At 37.2% G+C, this 20,422-nt stretch overlaps 1 protein-coding gene across 4 annotated transcripts in view; it reads right to left on the bottom strand.

Moving 5' to 3' along the window:
* Positions 1–364: 364 nt before the first annotated feature.
* ATRNL1 (attractin like 1) overlaps positions 365–20,422 on the bottom strand; it is an 827,091-nt gene continuing 807,033 nt past the window's right edge. For all 4 annotated transcript variants that reach the window (XM_050804667.1, XM_050804668.1, XM_050804669.1 and 1 more), the window contains one exon: positions 365–4,720. In XM_050804667.1, the coding sequence (XP_050660624.1) occupies positions 4,599–4,720 (122 nt within the window). In that variant the 3' untranslated portion in view covers positions 365–4,598. The remainder of the gene's footprint in view (positions 4,721–20,422) is intronic.

The raw sequence follows: 20,422 nt of genomic DNA, 5'->3' as shown, positions 1-20,422 counted from the left end.
TCAGATAGCTGACTTTTACTCTAAGTAAGAGCAATTTCAATAACACATGTCCTGTGGCGTAGACCCTCATTATAGCTAGAATCTCAGCTGCTAGGCCTTGTGAGTTTTGCCTTTAATTCTCAGGAACATTCCAAGTGCTCAGCACGCCCTTCACAGAGAACATGCAGGAAAGGTCAGTGCAAATCTGGTGAAGAGGAAAAGAGGGGAAAATGTATTTTGAATGTCAAAATTCAGTAACAAATTTTATGATCACCTCTTCGATGGAGAGAGGCTTTTTCAAGTTCTCAGAGTGCTTTTTCCTGTGCGACCATGGAAGGATTAAAAGAGAAAAAAAAAAAAAAAAAACTGCATTTGGCAGTGGGGGTTGGAAGAGCCAATGTTTTTATTTCAATAAAGTCCTGATTAACAGCACATTATAATATAAAATGTTGGCTTTCTAAAATGGGCTTGAACTTTTACACAATCTGTTTTTAACCCTGGCATGCACACCGGCGTACATATATACTGATAGGAGTTCTGGTTCTAATTCTTAATTTCAAAAAATTTTGATAAAACTAAAATGTTAAATGTACATTCTAATGAAAACACTGCTGTAACACCAACCAGATGGCTTGTATTCCTTGGAAAATTCTTTAACGCATTTTGAATTAGAGCAATAACTTCGTTATTTAAAGAACTCCCTCTAATGGTCGATAAAGGCAGCACTTTGACCCAATGCCGTTTCCCTAATTTGCCTAATGGTAAGAAGCACTGAGGAGCTTATTAAGAGTACTGCTCTCCAGGGCTTACCCCAGTGTTTCTGAATCTAAATCTCTAGAGGTGAAAGTGGGAATCTGCCTGAACCCAAGCAATTCCTGTAATCAGGTAAATTTCAAACTCACCCTAGTGTATGAAAAATGGGTTTTGAAACTTGACATTTAAAAAGAGCATAGGCGGGTAGAAATAGTTCCTTTGATCAGTTTTTTTTAAAAAAGATTTTTTAAAAAAGATTTTAAAATCTTTTTTAAATATAAGACACCTTTCAAATCATAGTTTTATCTTCACTGAAAAAAGATGTATCATGTATAACCACAAAATGTAAGCACTGACCCTGTCTTGCCTAATTTGTATGTGAAAGGTGACCATTGATGCTCTTGTCTCAATGTCATCAGTCAGTAATTTTATGAAATACTCTCCTAAAACTGTAGAGATTTAAGAAGAGTTTAAGTCTTTATTGACCCAATGTCAAATTCGTTTCGTAGAAATCCCTGTATCTTAGAAATACAGGAACTTGAGTTATTCAGGGAGTCTTTCTGAAAAACCTGATTGACCTTTACCTATGATGAAAAGATGGATGAAAATTAATAGGTGGATTCATAAAACAACTGGTAGAAAAAGAGTGGCCCGGTGTCCCCACGGTTGTTAATGCCAGCTATGCTGCATCAAGGTCCCAGTGTGGGAACTTTTTGTGTGTTACCATCTAGCCTCCCAATGCCTCGAAAGGTGGGCAACATTGCCGCCCTTTACAGATGGAAGCCTGAGTTTCAAAGGTGAAATGCACCCAGCACCACACACCTGAAAGCTGGGTCCAGTGCCTGTTTTCCAGCCTATGTGCCAGTGTGCACCCTAAATGACCTTATGCCATGAACTGCAGCCATACAGTCACCTCTATCTTACTGCAGCCAAAAGAAAATGAGATGTTGGGAAGTAAAGCAAGGATCAATTACCTTTTTAAACATGTCCTATTTGAAGTTTTCCTATTGAACATAACACTATAGTATATGGCATCTCTGTGTATCACTAAAATGCATTTTCATTTAAAGCAATTATGAGAATCCTAATCCTCTTAAAATTTATTAGCTGAATCTGTATGTGCAAATTCTTTTCCAATAGGAATTTTCTAGTTCAAATAGAATCCTCAGGTTAATTTTTAAAACTCCACTGTATTTAACCAATTTTTTTTTTCATATTTGGTAGAATAAAACGTCCTAAAATCTAAGGAATTTTTCAAAGTCATTCTAAACTGAAATGTTTACAATTCCATTAAGGTTAGTTTTCAAGAGAATCAGCCATTTAACTGAGAAATTCTGGGAAAGTATCTGCATATTTGTGTGGTTTTATTTAAAAAAAAATGAAAACATCCAAATTTAAACTGTCTGGAATGTAGGGGGAAAAACCAAGACACAGACTCAAAGTGATTATCCTTGATCCTTGATGTCTTTTCAATCCACTTCACCTGAGGGCAAAGAATTTATTGCCAGTAAAAAGCTTTGATAAGTTGAGAACTAATTGCATAATTAGCCACAGAGTTAGCAATATTTGGCCCAGAAAGGTATAGTATGACTTTAAGTTAACATTGCATTGTGTCTCATAATCCTCTACAATTTGAATTTTCAAGTTTTAAGAACCCAGTGGGATTTGAGGTGAATAAAACTTGATAATTCTTCCACAGTAATACCATCTGCTTAGCCTCCCTAAAAATATAGCTGATATAGATTTTACATCTAAATCTGTATGTTTTTATATTTTTATTACATACGCTTTCTCTTGTGACAATTGTTAGAGAATTAAATACATTGGGCCATCACTTTTATAAAATGATTATATCTTTGTAATCACTAGTTATATCAATTTATTTTTTAATGGGAGAAGTCAACATTTAAAGGGTCCAAAAGAAGCTAATAAAATTACTTGATTGTTTTTAGGAGACATTTACAAACTTAGCTCATTCCTTTAGTGAGAGAGAAAATATCACAGGGAAGTAGAAACAACCAGTGGCCTCCCCCTCCAAAACCCCCACAGATTATAGATAAAATTACTAAAATTACTCTAAGAATTTGTCTTATTTTTAATGCATGGAAAATAGCAAAATTATCATGCCAACATGAGGAATATATACTATAATTCATAAATGCCTAATTATCAAAATAATGACATAGTCATGGTAAGATGCAACCTAGCAATCTTATATAAGATGCAACTACATATTGTATAATCATTCCTGTTATATATTACATTCAATCCTCATCAAATTAAGCTATGTATAGATGGCATTATGAAATAAACATTTAATATCACGATAGGGTCGTAGTCTGCTACTGTACAACCATGGCATGCAAGTAACTATGCATTAGCTGTAAACAGTAAGGTGTCATTACCTTCCAGAAATCCAAAGAATGTGAAAAGTACATATATAGTACTAAACATCAATTGTATTTAAATGACCTTCATATTTAACAAAGCTATATCATATACAGCAGCTTTGGAGATTTCTGTCACTGTTATACATATCTTGTCGTCACCCTGAAGTTAGGAAAGTGCAATTCCAAACTACATCTGTTAATGCTACTGAGCTTTAGTGAACTGTGGTCAGTATTAGGATGTAAATGATTCTATGTTCTAATGTGAAGTCTATTTTATTTTTCCTTTCTGCCATAATTCAGAATTTTGAGTCATTAAGAGTATGCTGACTGTGGGCAACCATGATCATATTTTCTAAACCACAGATTTTTTCTCATGGCAGGGATGTGCTCATGTTAGGAAGAAGACTCTGTTGATGCTTGCCAGCCAGTGCTCTTCTCTACTTGTATTCTAAGTGGAACAGTTGGCAGGAAGGAACTCAGGTCATCTTGAGAGACGTTGCCTCTAAAATACATTTTGTAACATTTGTAAAAGGTAGTTAAAATCTAGCAGCTAGGAGAGGAAGGGCAAGGAAAGATCCATTCTTATAAAAATGCAGATGGATCATTTAGGTCTGATCCAATGATTCTTAGGCAACTAAAAATTATCATACTGGAGCAGAAGCTTGTATGCTGTAAAATAACCATTTCGGCTCTCTTCAGGTCGTGGCATTGGAGGCTGTTTTTGGAAGGAGGGGAACAACTGACTGCTGGACAGGCTTTTCCATGCTCTATCAGCCCTGATAATGAGTTAGGCAGTTGGCATGGATGACAGGAATGTCCTCTACACTGAGCATTCTAATAAACCTCCTGTGAAGTTGCACAGAATGAGTTGAACTCATTCTGATCTGCATTCCAGTTAGATGGAAAGCGGTCACATTCTCAGACTGAGTTTGGACATGATATGGTCATGTGAAATATTTAAATACATTACCTACATCCTACTACATCAAAGTCTGGCCTTCACATTTACAATGAGATAAAAGAGCATTTAAAGCCATTGCAATGTATTCATTCCCTATTCATATACAGGTGATTCAAGTTGGCTTATGAGGCAAAAACTGTACAATTCTTATCATTCAGGCATTAAAAAATGTCTTTCTTTAAAGTCTTGGGATATAAACAGTTGATTTATATGAATTACATATTTTTCATCTTCATTAAGAAACAATATACATCTTTTTCCGGAGTAGTTTAATGTTAGCTATAATAAGCCTAAGATAGTGGTAAAAACGGACTTTATCGCCTGTGACCATCAATACTTTTATAAAACTCATGAACATTCTTTGGCCACCTGGGTCACTGCCCATTTGGAAGGAAACTGCACTCAGGCTCGGGATGATACAGAGATTTGCCTCCATAAAATCCGAGGCCATAGAACAGCTTTAACAGAAGCCCAGAGTAAAACAGTACAGAATATACAGGAGCGGTTTCCATTTCTCAGACACAAGTTCCTTGACGTGTTGAAAGGTGTTTTCGATTCCGGACTCCAGAAGTCTTATCTTTACTATCTGAAGCTTTCTGTTGTGAAATATCTATTAGGGCACTGGCAATGGCAAGGCCTGGAAGAAAAGAGAAAAGCATTTAAATGCTTGCTTAGACATTTCTGGGATGGCAACAGTGGTGGTGAAGGACCCCGTTTGTTAGTGCTTTTCATTTAGTCATCACACGTTTGGCTGTGACTGGGTTTTCAAGTAGTTTGCCCTTCACCTAAAATGTTTCTTGACTTGGGCATGTGAACTGCACGAAGGAAGAAGAACAAAGGTCTAAGAAGGTTAACTGACTCTGACCTGGAACAGTCACATCAGTGTTTGACAAATTATCACATCTAGTTGTGCATAGGACCCTAAGCCTTCCTCTCTATGTCTGAACACAAGTTTGCTGTGGAGGTACTAGAAATTTTCAATGTTACTATTTTTTTTTTTTTTGGAACAAAACTAGTCATGTTAAGATTTTTAAAAATATTTCAAGCAGTTTTAGGTTTACAGAAAAATTGAACCAATATTGAGATAAAATTACCAACTAACGTCCATCACTTAAATTACGGTTTACTCTTTCTGTTGCATAGTTCCGTTGGTTTTGACAACTGCATAATGCAGGGTATCCACCATTAAAGTATCATACAAAATAGTTTCACTGCCCTAAAATACCCCTGGCACTTCACCAATTTATTCTTCTCTTTTCCCAAGTCTCTGGCAACCACTGATCTTTCTTTAATGTCTCTGTAGTTTAGCCTTTTCCAGAATGTTGTATGGTTGGAATGACACAGTACATAGCCTTTCAGATGGTCTCCTTTCACTTACAAATATGTATTTAACATAGCTCCATCTCTCTTTTTTTGGTTTGATAACTCATTTCCTTTTATTGCTGAATTATATTCCATTGTGCGGATGTGCCACAGTTTGTTTATGCACTCCCTACTGAAGGACATCTTGATTGTCCTTGCTTCCAATTTTTGGTAATTGTGAATAAAGCTGTTAAAAACATCTGTGTGCAGGTTTTTATGTGAACATAACATTTCAATTCATAAGTACCTAGGAGCCTGATTGCTGGATAATATGGTAAGCTTATGTTTTCGTTTAGTAAAAAAAACATTGCCAAACTGTATTTCACAGTGGCTGTGCCATTGTGTATTTCCACCAGCAGTGAATGAGTTTTTATTGCTTCACAACCTCACCAGCATTTGTTGTTGTCAGTGTTTTCGGGGTTAGCCGTTCTAATAGGTGTGTGGCAGTATCTTACGGCTGTTTAAATTTGCAGTTCTCTAATGACATATGATGCTGAGCAACTCTTGATATATTTCTTTGCCAAATGTATATCTTCTTTAGTGAGGTGCCTGTTCAGATCTTTTGCCTGTTTTTCATTGGGTTGTTTGTTTTCTTTCTGTTGAGTTTTAAGAGTTCTTTGAAGATTTTGGATAACAGTTCTTTACCAGATATGTGTTTTGTAAATATTTTCTCCCAGTCTATGGCTTGTCTTTTCATTCTCACAAACTGTTTTAAAAAGTATAAAAGCATTCCATGGATAGAGTTATGCTATGTACAAATGGACATGGAAGAAAGCTCACTTGACATGTAGCTGACACGTGTCTTAAGTATTAGAAACGGACCTTGAGTATTATTAACAGAAAGTGACCACAAAGGCAGAGCTGTAGCTATCACAGGTAATTTAAAAAGTATATTGTTTAATTATGTTGATCTGCTTTGTTACATTGTTTGTCCAATGATGGACAGGAACACTTGGTAAGATGCTCAGGGACAGTAAATTTATATTTAAATTTATGGAAGCAATAGCTCAACCAGATAATTTGGCTTATCATAGCTACATATGAATCATTTTCATATATGTTGAGTCCCATGTAATTCTTGAGTAAAACCAAATGTATCAAATCACCATACTAAACCATGAGGCCAGACTGTTTGGCCTTGCTTAAGAAAAGGCCACAAAAGGACTTTTGGCTCATTTTCCTTTCTCCAAAATCTTCAAGACCTGATTTTGAATTGAGCTGACCTCTTCTCCACAGGTTACTCTTAGAGGAAGATCATTTTCATATCTTATCCTACATAGAAAATCATTGAATTATTTTGTTCCTGTGGGTCGGTTAATTCTAGGTAAGAGTCACATATTTCCTGGCAGGAACAGAATTCAGAGATTGATGGACAGAAAGAAATGCCAGTAAAGGGACGTGGGCACGGTAAGAGGAAAGCAAACTAGCCTAATGCAGTGTTGTGGGAGTCAAGGGAGGGCCAAGCCCAAGGAGTCTGTAAAAAGTGGCAAACAGGCCAGCAGGGTAAGGCCTATGGCAAAGGCCATTAGACTTCCTTAGAGAAGATTCTGGTGATCTTTGAGTCATTTCTGTATCTAACTGAGGATAGAAGCCTGAAAGTTAAGCAAGGAATGGAGTGACAGAAAGTGTGGCCAGCAGGCGTAAGTTCCATGTTTAAGATGCTCAGCAATGGGAAGAGATAAGTAAGCTTATCTACATAACGGAAGTAGCAGTGTCAGATGGAATACATGTGGATGCATGGGATTATGTAAGTGTATTATTTAAAGGAAAAGGGAGCCTTGGGTACATTTGAAAACAGAAGAGAAGAGATTTGTGGAGAAGGAGAAATTTATGGTGTTAGCAAGGAAAGAAATTACAAAATTACAATAAGCACTGGCTAACCTGATAAATTTACAGATTCACCTGGTAAGGGTTGCTCTTAGGTAATTTGCTCTTTCAGGATATTAAATATCATCCTGAATTTTTTAGAGTTATTACAAGTTCAAAGTTTAAATAAAAACTGTTTTCTTGACCTTTGAAGAGCACATGGGAACTTCTGAAGAGTCTAACATAGATGTTTTAAACACTTATTCTGCGGTAGTTAATAATTATTTCATTATTTGTTTAATTAACGGAGCCGAAGGACCTTGTTGTTATTTTTAAAATCACAGATTGTGGTGGTGCTAACTAAGAGTTCAAGCTGACCATAAGTTTCCGCTGATCTTCTGGCATACTTCTGTCATTATTTACAACTTCCTGCTATTTTATTCCTGGCACCAACTAATCCAGAGACAGCCAAGCATGACAAATAATATATGTCTCCTTTAATGTGGACAGAGACTACTTACACTAATTTCAATGATCACAACATCCAAGTATGAAATCATGTTATTCATTAAACTACTGCATGATGTAGTCCAAATAAGCTCTGAAAAAATAATACTTTCCATTTACATGTGAATGCAAATGTTTTCGTTACAGAAGATATATCATCAGGAGAGGAGTAAACAGTTTGAGTTGCCAAAACAGGAAATTCTATGCTAATTCAAAACTGCCACTGTATCGCTGTATTTCATGAAGTCCAGAACCTAATTGAAGCAGCGTCTCTCACAACATGTCCTGGGTTTACTAATGATTCTGAAACTTGGAAACACATTCAGTTGAAAATCGTAAATCATATTTCAGTTCTTAATTTACAAATAAAATTGCAAATCATACTTATTTTTAATTTGACAGCTTTTTGTCATTTCTTATGAAAATGTAACAACTGCATTTTCAGATCCGTGTAAATGGCAATGTGTATGTAGAAAGACTTGCACTTCTCTAGGCAGAGATATTTAAGTGTTCACCATGGTGCACTCACAGAGAACACTCAGGGCCACTTGCCCAAAGTCTTGTCTGCCCATTTGATGGGCCAAACGACGTTTCATTTGGCTTAGGTCCTTTACTGGACCCCACTGCTTGTGGCCCATCATGAGTTACTCTTCTTTATAAATCTTGTAATTTAATTATGAATAGGATAATAATCATAATAACTGCATTTATATGTGTGTGTGCCTTAAATATCAAGTTATTACCACTTTCGCATTTCTTCATGTTAAATATAAGGTGAACCTTAAAAAAAAAATCAGAAGTTGCTATGTTCTTGTTCAACTTACAAGAGAACCTAGATACAAGAATGAAAAAAAAGAGACAAAGCCCCTATCTTATTGAATTCGATAGTGTGTATGGAAGACTCACTAAAGAGAGAGAGAGAGAGAGAGAGAAAGAGAAAGTAATCTCTGTCATTGCCTTTCAGCACACTTTGTTATTGTAGGGAATCTAATTTTCTTAATTGATAAAAAGAAAAGTCAAGTCAATAGCTTTTTTACAAAGACAGTATTACCTCCCCCATCCCCTAAATGTAGCAGTTATATTCTGGTAAGAGACCGAACATATAGATAATGCCCAGACCATGTATAAATAGAATTCTGACCCACAACTTGCAGCAACCTGCTCAGGAAACCAAGCTATGATCTGCAATAACCAGCCCAGGAAGCCAGCTTGCTATGTCGACTTGTAAGAAGTCAGACTGCTATCTCTAGTAATAACTCACGAAGTTAAACTGTAATCCCTGTCATGAATGGCTCCAAATGGCCAGGACTTGATTAATAAATAACAGCTTCCCTAATTTGTGTCCTCACTTCCAGCCAGAGGAAGCCAAATATGTACCCCTAACCACATAGGATGCCCCACTTCTAGTTAGCCTGTCTACAGCTCCCACAAGCCGACAGCCTCTAATCATGGCACACCTGAAGCTTCCCTTTTTTCACGATAAAGCTTTCCCACTCCTGCCTGTCTTTGAGTCTCCGCCAAAACACAAGTGAAAGTGCTTGACTCTCTTGCTATAGCAAGCTCTGAATACACAACTTTTGCTTATTTTCATTTGCTTGGTCTTGGTTTATTTTCACACTGGCAGTGAAGACATAAGGGTCGTTTGCGATCTTTTCTGGGTTTTAAAAAAGATACGTATCAATAAAAGAAAAGCAACCTATCGATAGGTTCTTTGTGTTGCCATTTTCGGCACACACTTTCTCTTGTCTTTCCTGAGAATTTTTCCCAGTGAGAGGTCCTCTGGGGATGATCCCGCACTCCTTGTGCCATAGGAGGAAGTGCTTCCTCCTAGTCGGATGCTGGGCAGCGGCCCATGCTGCATGCTGCTAGAGTTCCATTAAAATCAGGTCACTCCAGAAGATCATTTTTCAAAACGTCACACAAATCATCTGATGAAATTCACTTACTGTGTTCTCTAGGCCTAGCACAGTTCCGTGTTATCAAAGCAATACAAATAACTGGGGGAACAATTCATTATTTTAGACTGGTGGTCTAAAGGAATTTCATTTACCATGTAAAGATGATGCACAGATGCTGCAGGCTAGCAGGATTTACATAAAAATATATCAGTAGATTTAAAAAAATGCTGGGGTTTCAATAGTTATTATCAGCTTTACCTTTTTGTACTTTTAGTGCTTAAACACTAGACACTATGACATTTAGATGATTAAAATAGGAAGTATAAACCGCATAGGAAGGAACATACCATCCCTCTGTTTCCTGTTCCATTATCCATGGTCTCTTGGTGTTTCAAACTGGTCCTTGCTAACAGAGAGTAGCCTCAGTGGCTGCTCTTGTTCACCCAGGGCAGGACAAGCCCTAAAGGAAGCAGGCTCCAGCCGGGCGCGGTGGCTCAAGCCTGTAATCCCAGCACTTTGGGAGGCCGAGACGGGCGGATCACTAGGTCAGGAGATCGAGACCATCCTGGTTAACACGGTGAAACCCCCGTCTCTACTAAAAAATACAAAAAACTAGCCAGGCGAGGTGGCGGGCGCCTGTAGTCCCAGCTACTCAGGAGGCTGAGACAGGAGAATGGCCCGAACCCGGGAGGCGGAGCTTGCAGTGAGCTGAGATCTGGCCACTGCACTCCAGCCTGGGCGACAGAGCAAGACTCCGTCTCAAAAAAAAAAAAAAAAAAAAAAAAAAAAAAAAAAAAAGGAAGCAGGCTCCTTCAGGACCATAGTAATTTCCCTCAGAAAATGGGCACAACTCAGTGGTCCCTGGGCTGGATGCCAAGAGTTACCACAGCTATTTTTAAAGCTTATTTTTAATTGACAAATAATTGTGGATATTTATGTGATACAATGTGGTGTTTTGACCTATGTATACATTTTGGAAAGATGCAATCAAGCTAATCAACATATCCATCACCTCTCCAACTTACCATCTTTTTTTGTGGTGAGAATGTTAAAAATCTATTCTTTTAGTAGTTTTGAAATATATAATACATTGTTATTAACTGTGGTCACCATGTAGTGCAACAGATCATTAAAACTTACTCCTCCAGTCTAACTGGAGTTTGTACCCTTAGATCAACACCTTCCCTTTCACCATCCCTCCCCCTTCCCCTAGCCTCTGGTAATTAGCTTCCTACTCTGAATTTCTGAGATCACCTTTGTTAGATTCTACATATAAGTGAAGTCATACAGTATTTGTCTTTCTGTACCTGGCTTATTTCACTTAACGTAATATGCTCCAGTTCCATTCATGTGTTGCAAATGACGGAATTTCCTTCTTTTTAAGGCTGTATAATATTCCATTGTTTATAAAGACCACATTCTCTTTATTTATTTTTTCCCTTTATCCATTGATGGACATATAGCTGCTTCTATATCTCGACTATTGTGAATAATGCTGAAATGAATGTGGGAGTACCCCACAGCTATTTTGTAAATAAGTAGAACATACACCAAAATCAGACCTGCACTTGCAACCTTAGGAAAAAACAATATGTAACTCCTGAAATTTAAGAATTTTATTTATCTTTAAACATGTGAAAACATGACCTGAAGAGACAGCAATGTAAATAACAGCTAAATAATTAAATGGTAAACATGTCTTTTTAAACCACTAAATTTGCAATGAAAACCACCAAGGAGAAACATCAGGAATTTAGTCATTGTTAGCAAAACTCTAGTTTTCCCTAATGGAAGTGAAATGGTAATAGTAGACTTCAGCAGTAACAATCTAATCATAAAATTACTGATGTGTGTTTTTTACAATTATGCAGAACAATTAATAAGTACAGTAATAAAATACTGCACATCAAATGAAATTGCCTTGGAAAGAACATTCCTGCTTTATATACAAACAGAGCACTTCCATTTTACATTTGAACAAAAGCCTCAGAAAAGTCATTCATTTTGAAATGCTCTCCTCTGAAGTCTGTGTAAAAGCAGGCACCACTATATATTTTAATTTTCCAGGAAAACAGCTTCATTAGGCGTGAAAGGTTAATTGTAGGTTTAAGTGGAGTTCAGGGAATGGTGCCGGGTCTGTAGTGAATTGTACAGTCTGCTTCAGGACGACTGAATGAGTGCTATAAACTGTTTGCCCTGCCGAAATGTTTTACTACCTCATTTACTATCTGTCTTCTTTTACTGCTTGTATTTGTAGTTCTTCTAAACCTTTAATGGCTACAGTTTTATTTCACTGTAATCAGATTTAAATGGAAATACCATGCTGGGATGTTTAAATGTTTTTCCTCTGATCGTATATAGCTGCATACTACTGATCAGAGTCTTGGCTATCCTTCACATGATTAAGAAAGTGACTTTGGGAAACTTTGATGTTACATAGACTCTAACTATTGTGCAGACTTAATTTAACATTCAGTGTGGCCACCCTCGCCAATATGCAACTAAGGCTGGATGCATAATTAGAAAATATGCATTTCCATTTTCATTTATCTGTTGGAAGGCCAGCACAAGTGAAGTCATTATTAGGCAAAACTCCAAAGGTTACATTGTTGAACAAAAATGGAAAAACTTCAAGTGCCGAAGACACTGGAATGACAAATGCTCTAGTCAAACTTGTCTGATCATTTGAAGAGCTATTTCCCCTCACCTACTAAAAACCAGTGACAACTACAGATGCCAATGTTTAAATATAAATGGTCATTGTATTCTGGTTATAAAATTTTGCTTGGCCTTTAACATATCATAATATTTTACAATTTCATTTAAAGACACACTGTTCAAGTTATAGAAAATGTTATCCTACTCTAGCACCATAGACACCTTATCCAACACTTTCTATAACATTGCTGAGCACTCCCTCACTTTGATACGAATTGTTCTCTCATTGGGTAGAATGTGCTGAGTAAATCATGACCATGACTGTCTGAAATCATTGTTTTTAATGCAAATCCTCACTGTTCTTGGCAAGTGATCTCATCAGTTCTATTTTCTAATTACATACTCAAAACTTTACTTGGTTTATTTAAAACATTTTGTTGCCATTGATTTTGGAGACACAAATACTTACCAGAATCAGACTTGCAGCTACCTTTCCAGATGGTTAAGTAAATTTGGAACTCAAATGGAAATTCCTTCTTTCTAAGCCAAGTGGAGAAATATTTTCTAGTATTTTCTTCTTGTAATTAAAAAAAACCCCAACAATTCTGATACTTGACAATCCTTATTGTAAACCCTAGTCATTCTTAATTTAAATGCTTACTGCTCATTGAAGAAATGGAATGATGGTGGTATTGTAATAATGGCTATGTTTTATTTTTCATTTGGTAGAGACATTGTATTTCAGTGTTTCTAGTGGAAAAATGTCGTTGGCTGCTTTAAGTGAGGTTATGTATGTGAAAGTGTTTTATAAACTATAATGTATTATATAAATTTAGTTAATAATTTCAATAATAATCTGTTACTACCAATAAGCAATCACAGTCAAACTATAAATGCTCAGAAAACTCCAAAGACTTGAGGATTAAAAAATCATTTGAGAAGCAAGTAACTTCACTCGACAAGTGTTCCCTGAGCACCTGCTATATGCCAGGCACTGCTTTAGTCCCCAAGGATTTATCAGTGAAAAAAACCGATGATATATGAAAGATTCTGTACCTCTTGGAGTTTACATTATAGTGGATCTAGCACATGAATTCTTTTGACCAAGTCATTGTGAGGATTAAATGTAAAAGGGCTTAAAAATGCCTGGTATATAAGAGTTCAAAAATGTCAATCTTCATCATCATCATCGTCATTCTCATTAACATCAAGTGAGAAGCTTGAAGTCAAATAGGAAATAGTAGACAAAACTCTAGGCACTCAAAGATTTTGCCTGTATCTGTAAAAGCATTCATTCATGCAAAAATCAGTGTGTCTACCATGGGTTGAAATGCCGTGTAAGGAAAAAATTATTAGAAAGATAGACTCAAAGACAGACAATGCCAATTTACAGCAACATCATCAATGAGGTGATTCTGTATACAGTCCTCAAAGCAGAATTTATGTGATGCCTGGGATGATGAAAATGAGAATTTGCTCATGCGGAAATACATGACTTACGTGTGTTGTCCATTCATTAGGAAATGCAAAAATAACCGAAAGTGATAATGGCAAAATAGAGGAATGACAACATTCAACAGAGAAAGCATTTGTTTATACTAATATTGCTCATGTCATTGGAAATACTACTAATAATGGACTTTTATCATTTTTCAGAGTTACAAAATGCTTTTACATTCATTATCTAGGTTGTTTCTCAAAACTATTCTGTTGAAGTGGGTCAGGAAGCTATTTTTGTCCTGATGTCACAGATGGCCAAAATGAGGCAGGGAGCGGTTAAATGACTAGTTCATGCCCACACAGCTGGTGACAGTGGTGGCACCTGAACCCACGACTCCAGATCCCTTGACCTGCACTCTGCTCATTTGCAGCCAGAAGAATGAAGTCGCTACTTTGGCGCAAATGTCTCCCACGTGATTGTGAAACAGAAGAAAAAGAAAAACAAAACTTAGTAGAGATGTGAAATCAGCTATGGTCAAAAACATTGAGTAATTGCTGATAGTAATAAAAACAGTAATGATAATAATACAAAAAAACATGATTGATTCTGTTAACATCAACTGAATGCTTGCAATAAGCCAGGCATTACCGTCAGCACTATATATGCATTATTTTATCAGGATATGCAGTTAGGAGTGGGTGACGATACAGGTTAAATTGAGAAACACGTATTGAGGGCATATTGCAGGCAGTGTTGTAGCTGGCTGCTCTCAAAGAACATCAAACTAGGGCAAAGATGCAAGAGCTCCTAGATTTGCTGACAATGGCGCAGAGACCAACTCTGTGAAGTAGGCAGAAGCCACAAGGAAAAGAAAGATAGAGGTGTGATCTCTAAGGGGAATGTGGAGGTTGACGATTCCCAAGAGACATGATCTCTGAACTGAGACTTGAATGATGAAGAGGAAGAAGTACACTGGCAGGAGGGGTATAGTGTGTTCTGGATACTGGAAACTGCAAAATCAGCAGCATGGAGAGAAGGAATATTTGAGAAACTTCGGGACATACGTTGTAAACAGAACGATGGGAGAATGGTAAGAGAGAAGACAGGAGGTCAGCAGCAAAGGGTCCATAAAGCGGCCTTAGGTGTTACACTAGGACTTTTATTTTTAATCTGCAAGGCAGAAAGAGCCATGGAAGGATTTTAAGGAGTAGAGAGGCATAATCAGATTTTCATTTCAAAGAGACAGTGTAGCATGGAGGACAGACTGGAGTAGGGGGTGAGGCTACTATTATTGAAACCAGATAAGAATATGGCAATAAGGAGAGATAAAGGTGATGGACAGGATAGATATTTAGGAGAGAGTACTATGGGAGATAAAATAGGGCACTCTTGAGTACCTGGGTGCATACAATTGGTATTCACAAGCATATGATGGAACAGGAATGGCCAGGGTGTGTGGGAAAGCAGTGGATCATTTGTTTGGCTTCAGACATACTGAATTTGGTAACCTGCAGGTCATTATAGTGGACCTGTCTACTTGAATATGCAGGTGTGAAGCTTAGGAATAAAATCTATGCCAGAGATGCAGAATTGGGAGTAATTAGCATAGATGGAATCTGAAGATTTTATAATTATATAGGCGGGGAATGCTAGCTGTTGCAATAGTTAAAGCCTGAAATCTCAAGGGTTTAACAAAATCGAAGTTTGTTTCTCATGACGTAAAGTGTTCCTGATTGGTGGCAGGCTGTCTGGAAGGGGATAGAGAGGAACACAGCTTAGCTCTGGTCTATGGCATTATTTAGGGTCTCAGACCGATGACACTTCTGTCATCCTTAATCCAGGGCATCCACCAATGTGTTGAGCGTTGGCATCTACATGGTAGGCAGAAGATGAGCAGGTGGAAAAGGTACCCCCACTCTAAAACACTTTGTTCCCATGCCATTAGCAAGAACTGCTGCCGGGCAACACCTCTCCACCATTCAGCTGGGGCGGGTGTGTGTGTGCAAATCTTGGGTGGAAAACTAGCACTCTGCCATGAGAGTGGATGAGGCTTCCCTAGTAGAAAGAATAGAGTAAGAAAGGGAGAATACCCAGAGGAGGGCTGATGGTGAAGAACACAGGAAAATGAAGAGAGGTAGGAGAAACCAGGAATGAGATTGTCCACAAGCTCTACAACACTGGTCAGTAGCTAGTTATAACCTGTGGATCCTGTTTCTGTTTGCAGCAAATAGTCCCAAAATTCCATGGCAACTGTAAGCCAGCTTAGTTTGTGGCTTCCAAGCTGCTCTTGACTTGAAATTCAGCATGTCTCTTGAGAAATTTCTCTTGGAAAGCAGTTAGAGTAGGTGGCTGCTAAGGTCACTTCTGGTTCTACGAATTCATGACTGCAGCTGCCTTTCTTCATCAGCCCATGGGCGAGGACCACCCCTGCTGGCTTCCCCTCCATGTGTGCTTGCAGGCGGCAGCAGAGTGGGCTGCCACAGCATTGCTGTGAAGTCAGGGGATTGGATGGGCTCAAGGACTCCCTGGCTAGAAATGTGCATTTGGTCTTGTTAGTTAATGACTTGAGAAGGACTGAACATAGTTCTACAAGAATGAGAACTGCACTGGTAGTATCAGCTATGGTTTGCATTTATGGTTAGGTGCCGTTTCTATGATGCCAAAAACACTAGTGAAGAAGCTGACTCTAAGTTTCACATTACAAGAGTAAAGAGACTGGGCAATGTCAAACACCTGGCTGGGACTTGATCTTGTGTCTAGCCATCTCTGAACAGCCTGGTTGTTTGTTTGTTTTAAAATTTCCTTTTCTAATTGGAAGTCCCACCATAAACGTAACTCAGTTCCTGAAGGAATTGCTTGCCAAATGGAAGAATCAGTTCACCTTCCATATGAGTTCTGATCTCTTTCAAGGGATCTGTGCAAAGTTAGAACCAACAGGAATGTGTTTTTATTTGTTGTTTTTTTAAGCTCAGATACCTATTTATAAGAAATTATATTACAATTTAAGTCAAGGCTAAAGTGTTGGGTAGTGATGCACATAATAATTTTCCATAGTATTTATGTGAGGGTATAGGAAAGTATAGGAGACAGATACAAGGCTTATAATATTACATAGCACAGATATACCACAATGAATATTAAAAGACAAGGTATCAACTAGAAAAAATGAATGTTAGTATTTTTCAAAGTGATATTTCTGCTCTCTTAAGTTCCTAGCAGTCAATATTTTTAAAAGTTTGACATCAAAATAAATAGAAAATACACAATGATCTCTGCAAAGTCAAAATATTGTTTTAACAAACTCCATTGGTAGAACAAATTTATGACTTCCATATAAAACTAGATCATGGCAAAATGGGAGAAAAAAAAACTAGAAAAAATTATGCAAACACTCACTTGTAGCCATTCAGATGAAATGGAAGGGAAAATGCTGTAGAGAATCATGATTTTTTTCTATTAATATTATTATAAATTGCTTAGACCTTACTGAAAGTTATTATAGATAATGTAATGGCCAAAGGCATTTTAACGAAAACAGGTATGTCTGTAGCCAAATTGATCCTTGATAAATCTCCTTTGCTGAAGGAAAAAGCAGTAGACTTGGACAGTACATTTCTCAAAACAGACTTGAAACCTTTCCTCTGATGTCTGCTAAGTGATCCGGGACCCTGAGAGTACACATGCTCTCCAGTAATTCAAAACGGGGACTTTTGGAAAGTTGTTTGATTAAATGACCTCCTTTAATCTAACAGAGGATTCTCTGAAGCAATGTTGAGAATCTGACTGAGTATATCCCATAAATGCTGGCCCTTTTGAGTGAAAAAAGTGTCATGGTTCCCCATTTTGCCTTTGGGAGCAATCAAAGTGGCCTCTGAGCTACTATAGATTGAGAAGTGTCAGAAAGAGTCAGCACTAGTGAGGACCTTTCAAACTCCACAGGCAGGTAAATCAGAGAGAGAACAGACTTCAGAGTGATCTGGAACTTTCTGATGTTATATTCAGGGGGGTAAATACTGCCCTGCATCCACTCCATGGTATTTTCAGACACAAAGAGAATTCTCATAGATTGGTTCCACAATCCCTGCTGGCATGTTTCCTCGGTCATTTGACATGTGTATCTGCAGAAAGGGGCCCTTGTTAACCATAGGTTCCCCATAAGATGGCAACATGATGAGTTAAGGGATGGATGGAGATAGAAACTATTAGCACATGTCATTACAGAATGTCATTTGCGGGGAGAGATGGAAAACTGTATTCTCTTTATTAGGCATATTCACTTTGGATGCCGTGTACCTACTTTCAGTAAGTGCCTTAGCTGGCATGAAGATGAAAACACCTTTCTTTCAGGTCAATAGAGGGACTCTCTTATGATCAATGGCTGATTAAAGCAAGATGATCTGAGCAGTAGGCTCTGGGCTGTGTTCTGTAAAGAGTTTTCAAATTAATCTTCCTCTGAGGTCTGGGCAAGGGGCCAGTTCACCATCCAGCTGTCTCTGACTTTCAGCCCAATGGTACATGAGTTCCCATAATTAGAGTAATCATTTTATTTTTAAATAAAGAAAAGAAACTTATATTATCATGACACTTTAGAGGCATGAAATCTAAGAAAGTGCAGTGCAGCAGAAGTAAGGTACTGTCAGGTTTCAAAAAGTATAATTTAATCAGATTGAGTTTCATATTCTCTTAAACCCAACTTTCACTTACTGAAATTGGAGAAATGCAGATTACAATTTGTATTTGCAAAGATATTTATCATTTGCCCTAAAGCAATGTAAAAGCAAATCTTGAAAAGACAAATATATGGCTTATAATTAACCTGGATGTTCACCCCTCCCCCCTCCCTTAGTAAAAGGCTGTAAGACTGTTGTTAAAGCATTTGACAAATTGGGATCCTAATTATAAGAACAAAAGCAAATCCTCTGTGAATAACTGCATATTTAAATTAATTATATTTTGTCCCTCTTTCACTTTCAGGAGTTGGAAATAGCAGACCAGTTGTTTTTCTTTCTTTGTTCAAGTGCTAACTGAGAAGAGGATGGAAAAGTAAAAATACTGACCCTGAGCCAGTGAGCCACAGTGCCAAAGGGCTACCCATTACTTTTAGAGAGTTAGAATAATCTGCAAAGATGAAAAGTCAGTGAACAAAAACACATTAACCCATAATGCTCATGCCCAGACATTTACCATCCACCAGTATGACTCTTAGTTGTATATTTAATGCACTCTTTGTAGCAGATTTTAAAAAATGCTATCTTTAAAAATGTTGAGTGAGATGCCTGAGATAAAATGTGGTTATATCTTTGTGCAGAATCACTTATGTGACCAAAATTGACCCAGGTGAATATTTTAGCTAAGCCAATTATACCCCAAATTTGATTTTCATTCAAATAAAACCAATAGTTGAATTGTAGGTAGCTGAATCGCCTGGCTGTTGGACTGAACTGTTCAGATCAGTATCAGTTAAGATGCTCTTCATGGGATGTATGACTAGTTCTGAAGCTTATGTATGGCTAGTTCTGAAGTTTACGGGATGTATGACACGTTCTGAGGCTTATGATCCGACCTGAAGAGGTTTACACTTCAACTCTGAGCATGGTCTCTATTCAGATGTGCAATCAAAAATGACCGAAGCAACTTCTGGGGAAGGAAAAAACCAAATAAATCTCTAGAATGACTGTGGTTAAAAACACATCGTTTAGTAATTTTAACTAATTTGGGAAAAGTACGGCTTGAAGAAATAAACAAGGCATACAATGTCACATTAAAATAATGTTAAAATACAGACACTGGCATTAAAGTGTGAACTGGGCGTAGCTTATCAACCATAGCTACAGCCCCAGAGTTCAAGTTCAGAGGAAATATTTCCTAAACTTCCTAGAATGTCAATATTTTAATATGTAAGCATCTATACCACATTCTTTGGAAAGATTTTAGGAACTGCACCATCAAATTTCAAATGGTGCTTCTTTCACAGGTTGCTTAACCTTCCTCAAACATTGAGATTGGGTTAGTATTTGAAAAGTAAGGTGAACGCAGAGAAAAAATATTTTTATATAGGAAAGTAATCTGTTCAACTTCCCATCTTTAACATATTGGCATATGTTTTGTTCTAGTATTAGTCAAAATTAGCTTTGAGAGTTCATATGAATTATCCCATAATGTAGCCTAATCACTGCTGACATTTTGAAGGAAGATGTTAAGGCAACCAAGATAAAAACTAAAAAGTGGACACAAAAATATTACACATGTTCATCACAAAAATTATAATGGTCCTCCGTGAAGTTATTTTTTCTTAAAGTAAAATCTGAAAGTGACCATGTCTGGAGGATGGATAAAGGATAAGGCAAAAACATTTTGGATATGTTTCAGTTTCAATTTTATTGTTTTGTCCATTTTTATGACTTTTAATATGACATAAATATAAGATAGAATGAGTCAAAGGATGTATGCTTTAGTTTTCGCTTTTTCAACTACAAAGATTAGACCCAGAATTAAGTGAACATTAACTCCTATCAGGCATTACCTTCAGAATTTGGTGAACCTTGCAAATTTTAATGTTAAAAATGAGAAGTGTTTATTATTACACAAATTCCTAAATACCAGTAAGAAATAAGTGTAATCAAACATAGCATCTATAAATTTTTCCTTTTTAAAAACATAAATTAGC

The sequence above is a fragment of the Macaca thibetana genome, chromosome 9, assembly GCF_024542745.1.
Source record: "Macaca thibetana thibetana isolate TM-01 chromosome 9, ASM2454274v1, whole genome shotgun sequence".
Classification (NCBI taxonomy): Eukaryota; Metazoa; Chordata; class Mammalia; order Primates; family Cercopithecidae; genus Macaca; species Macaca thibetana.
Note: the sequence above shows the minus strand (reverse complement) of the source record. Positions and strands in the feature narration are given on the sequence as shown.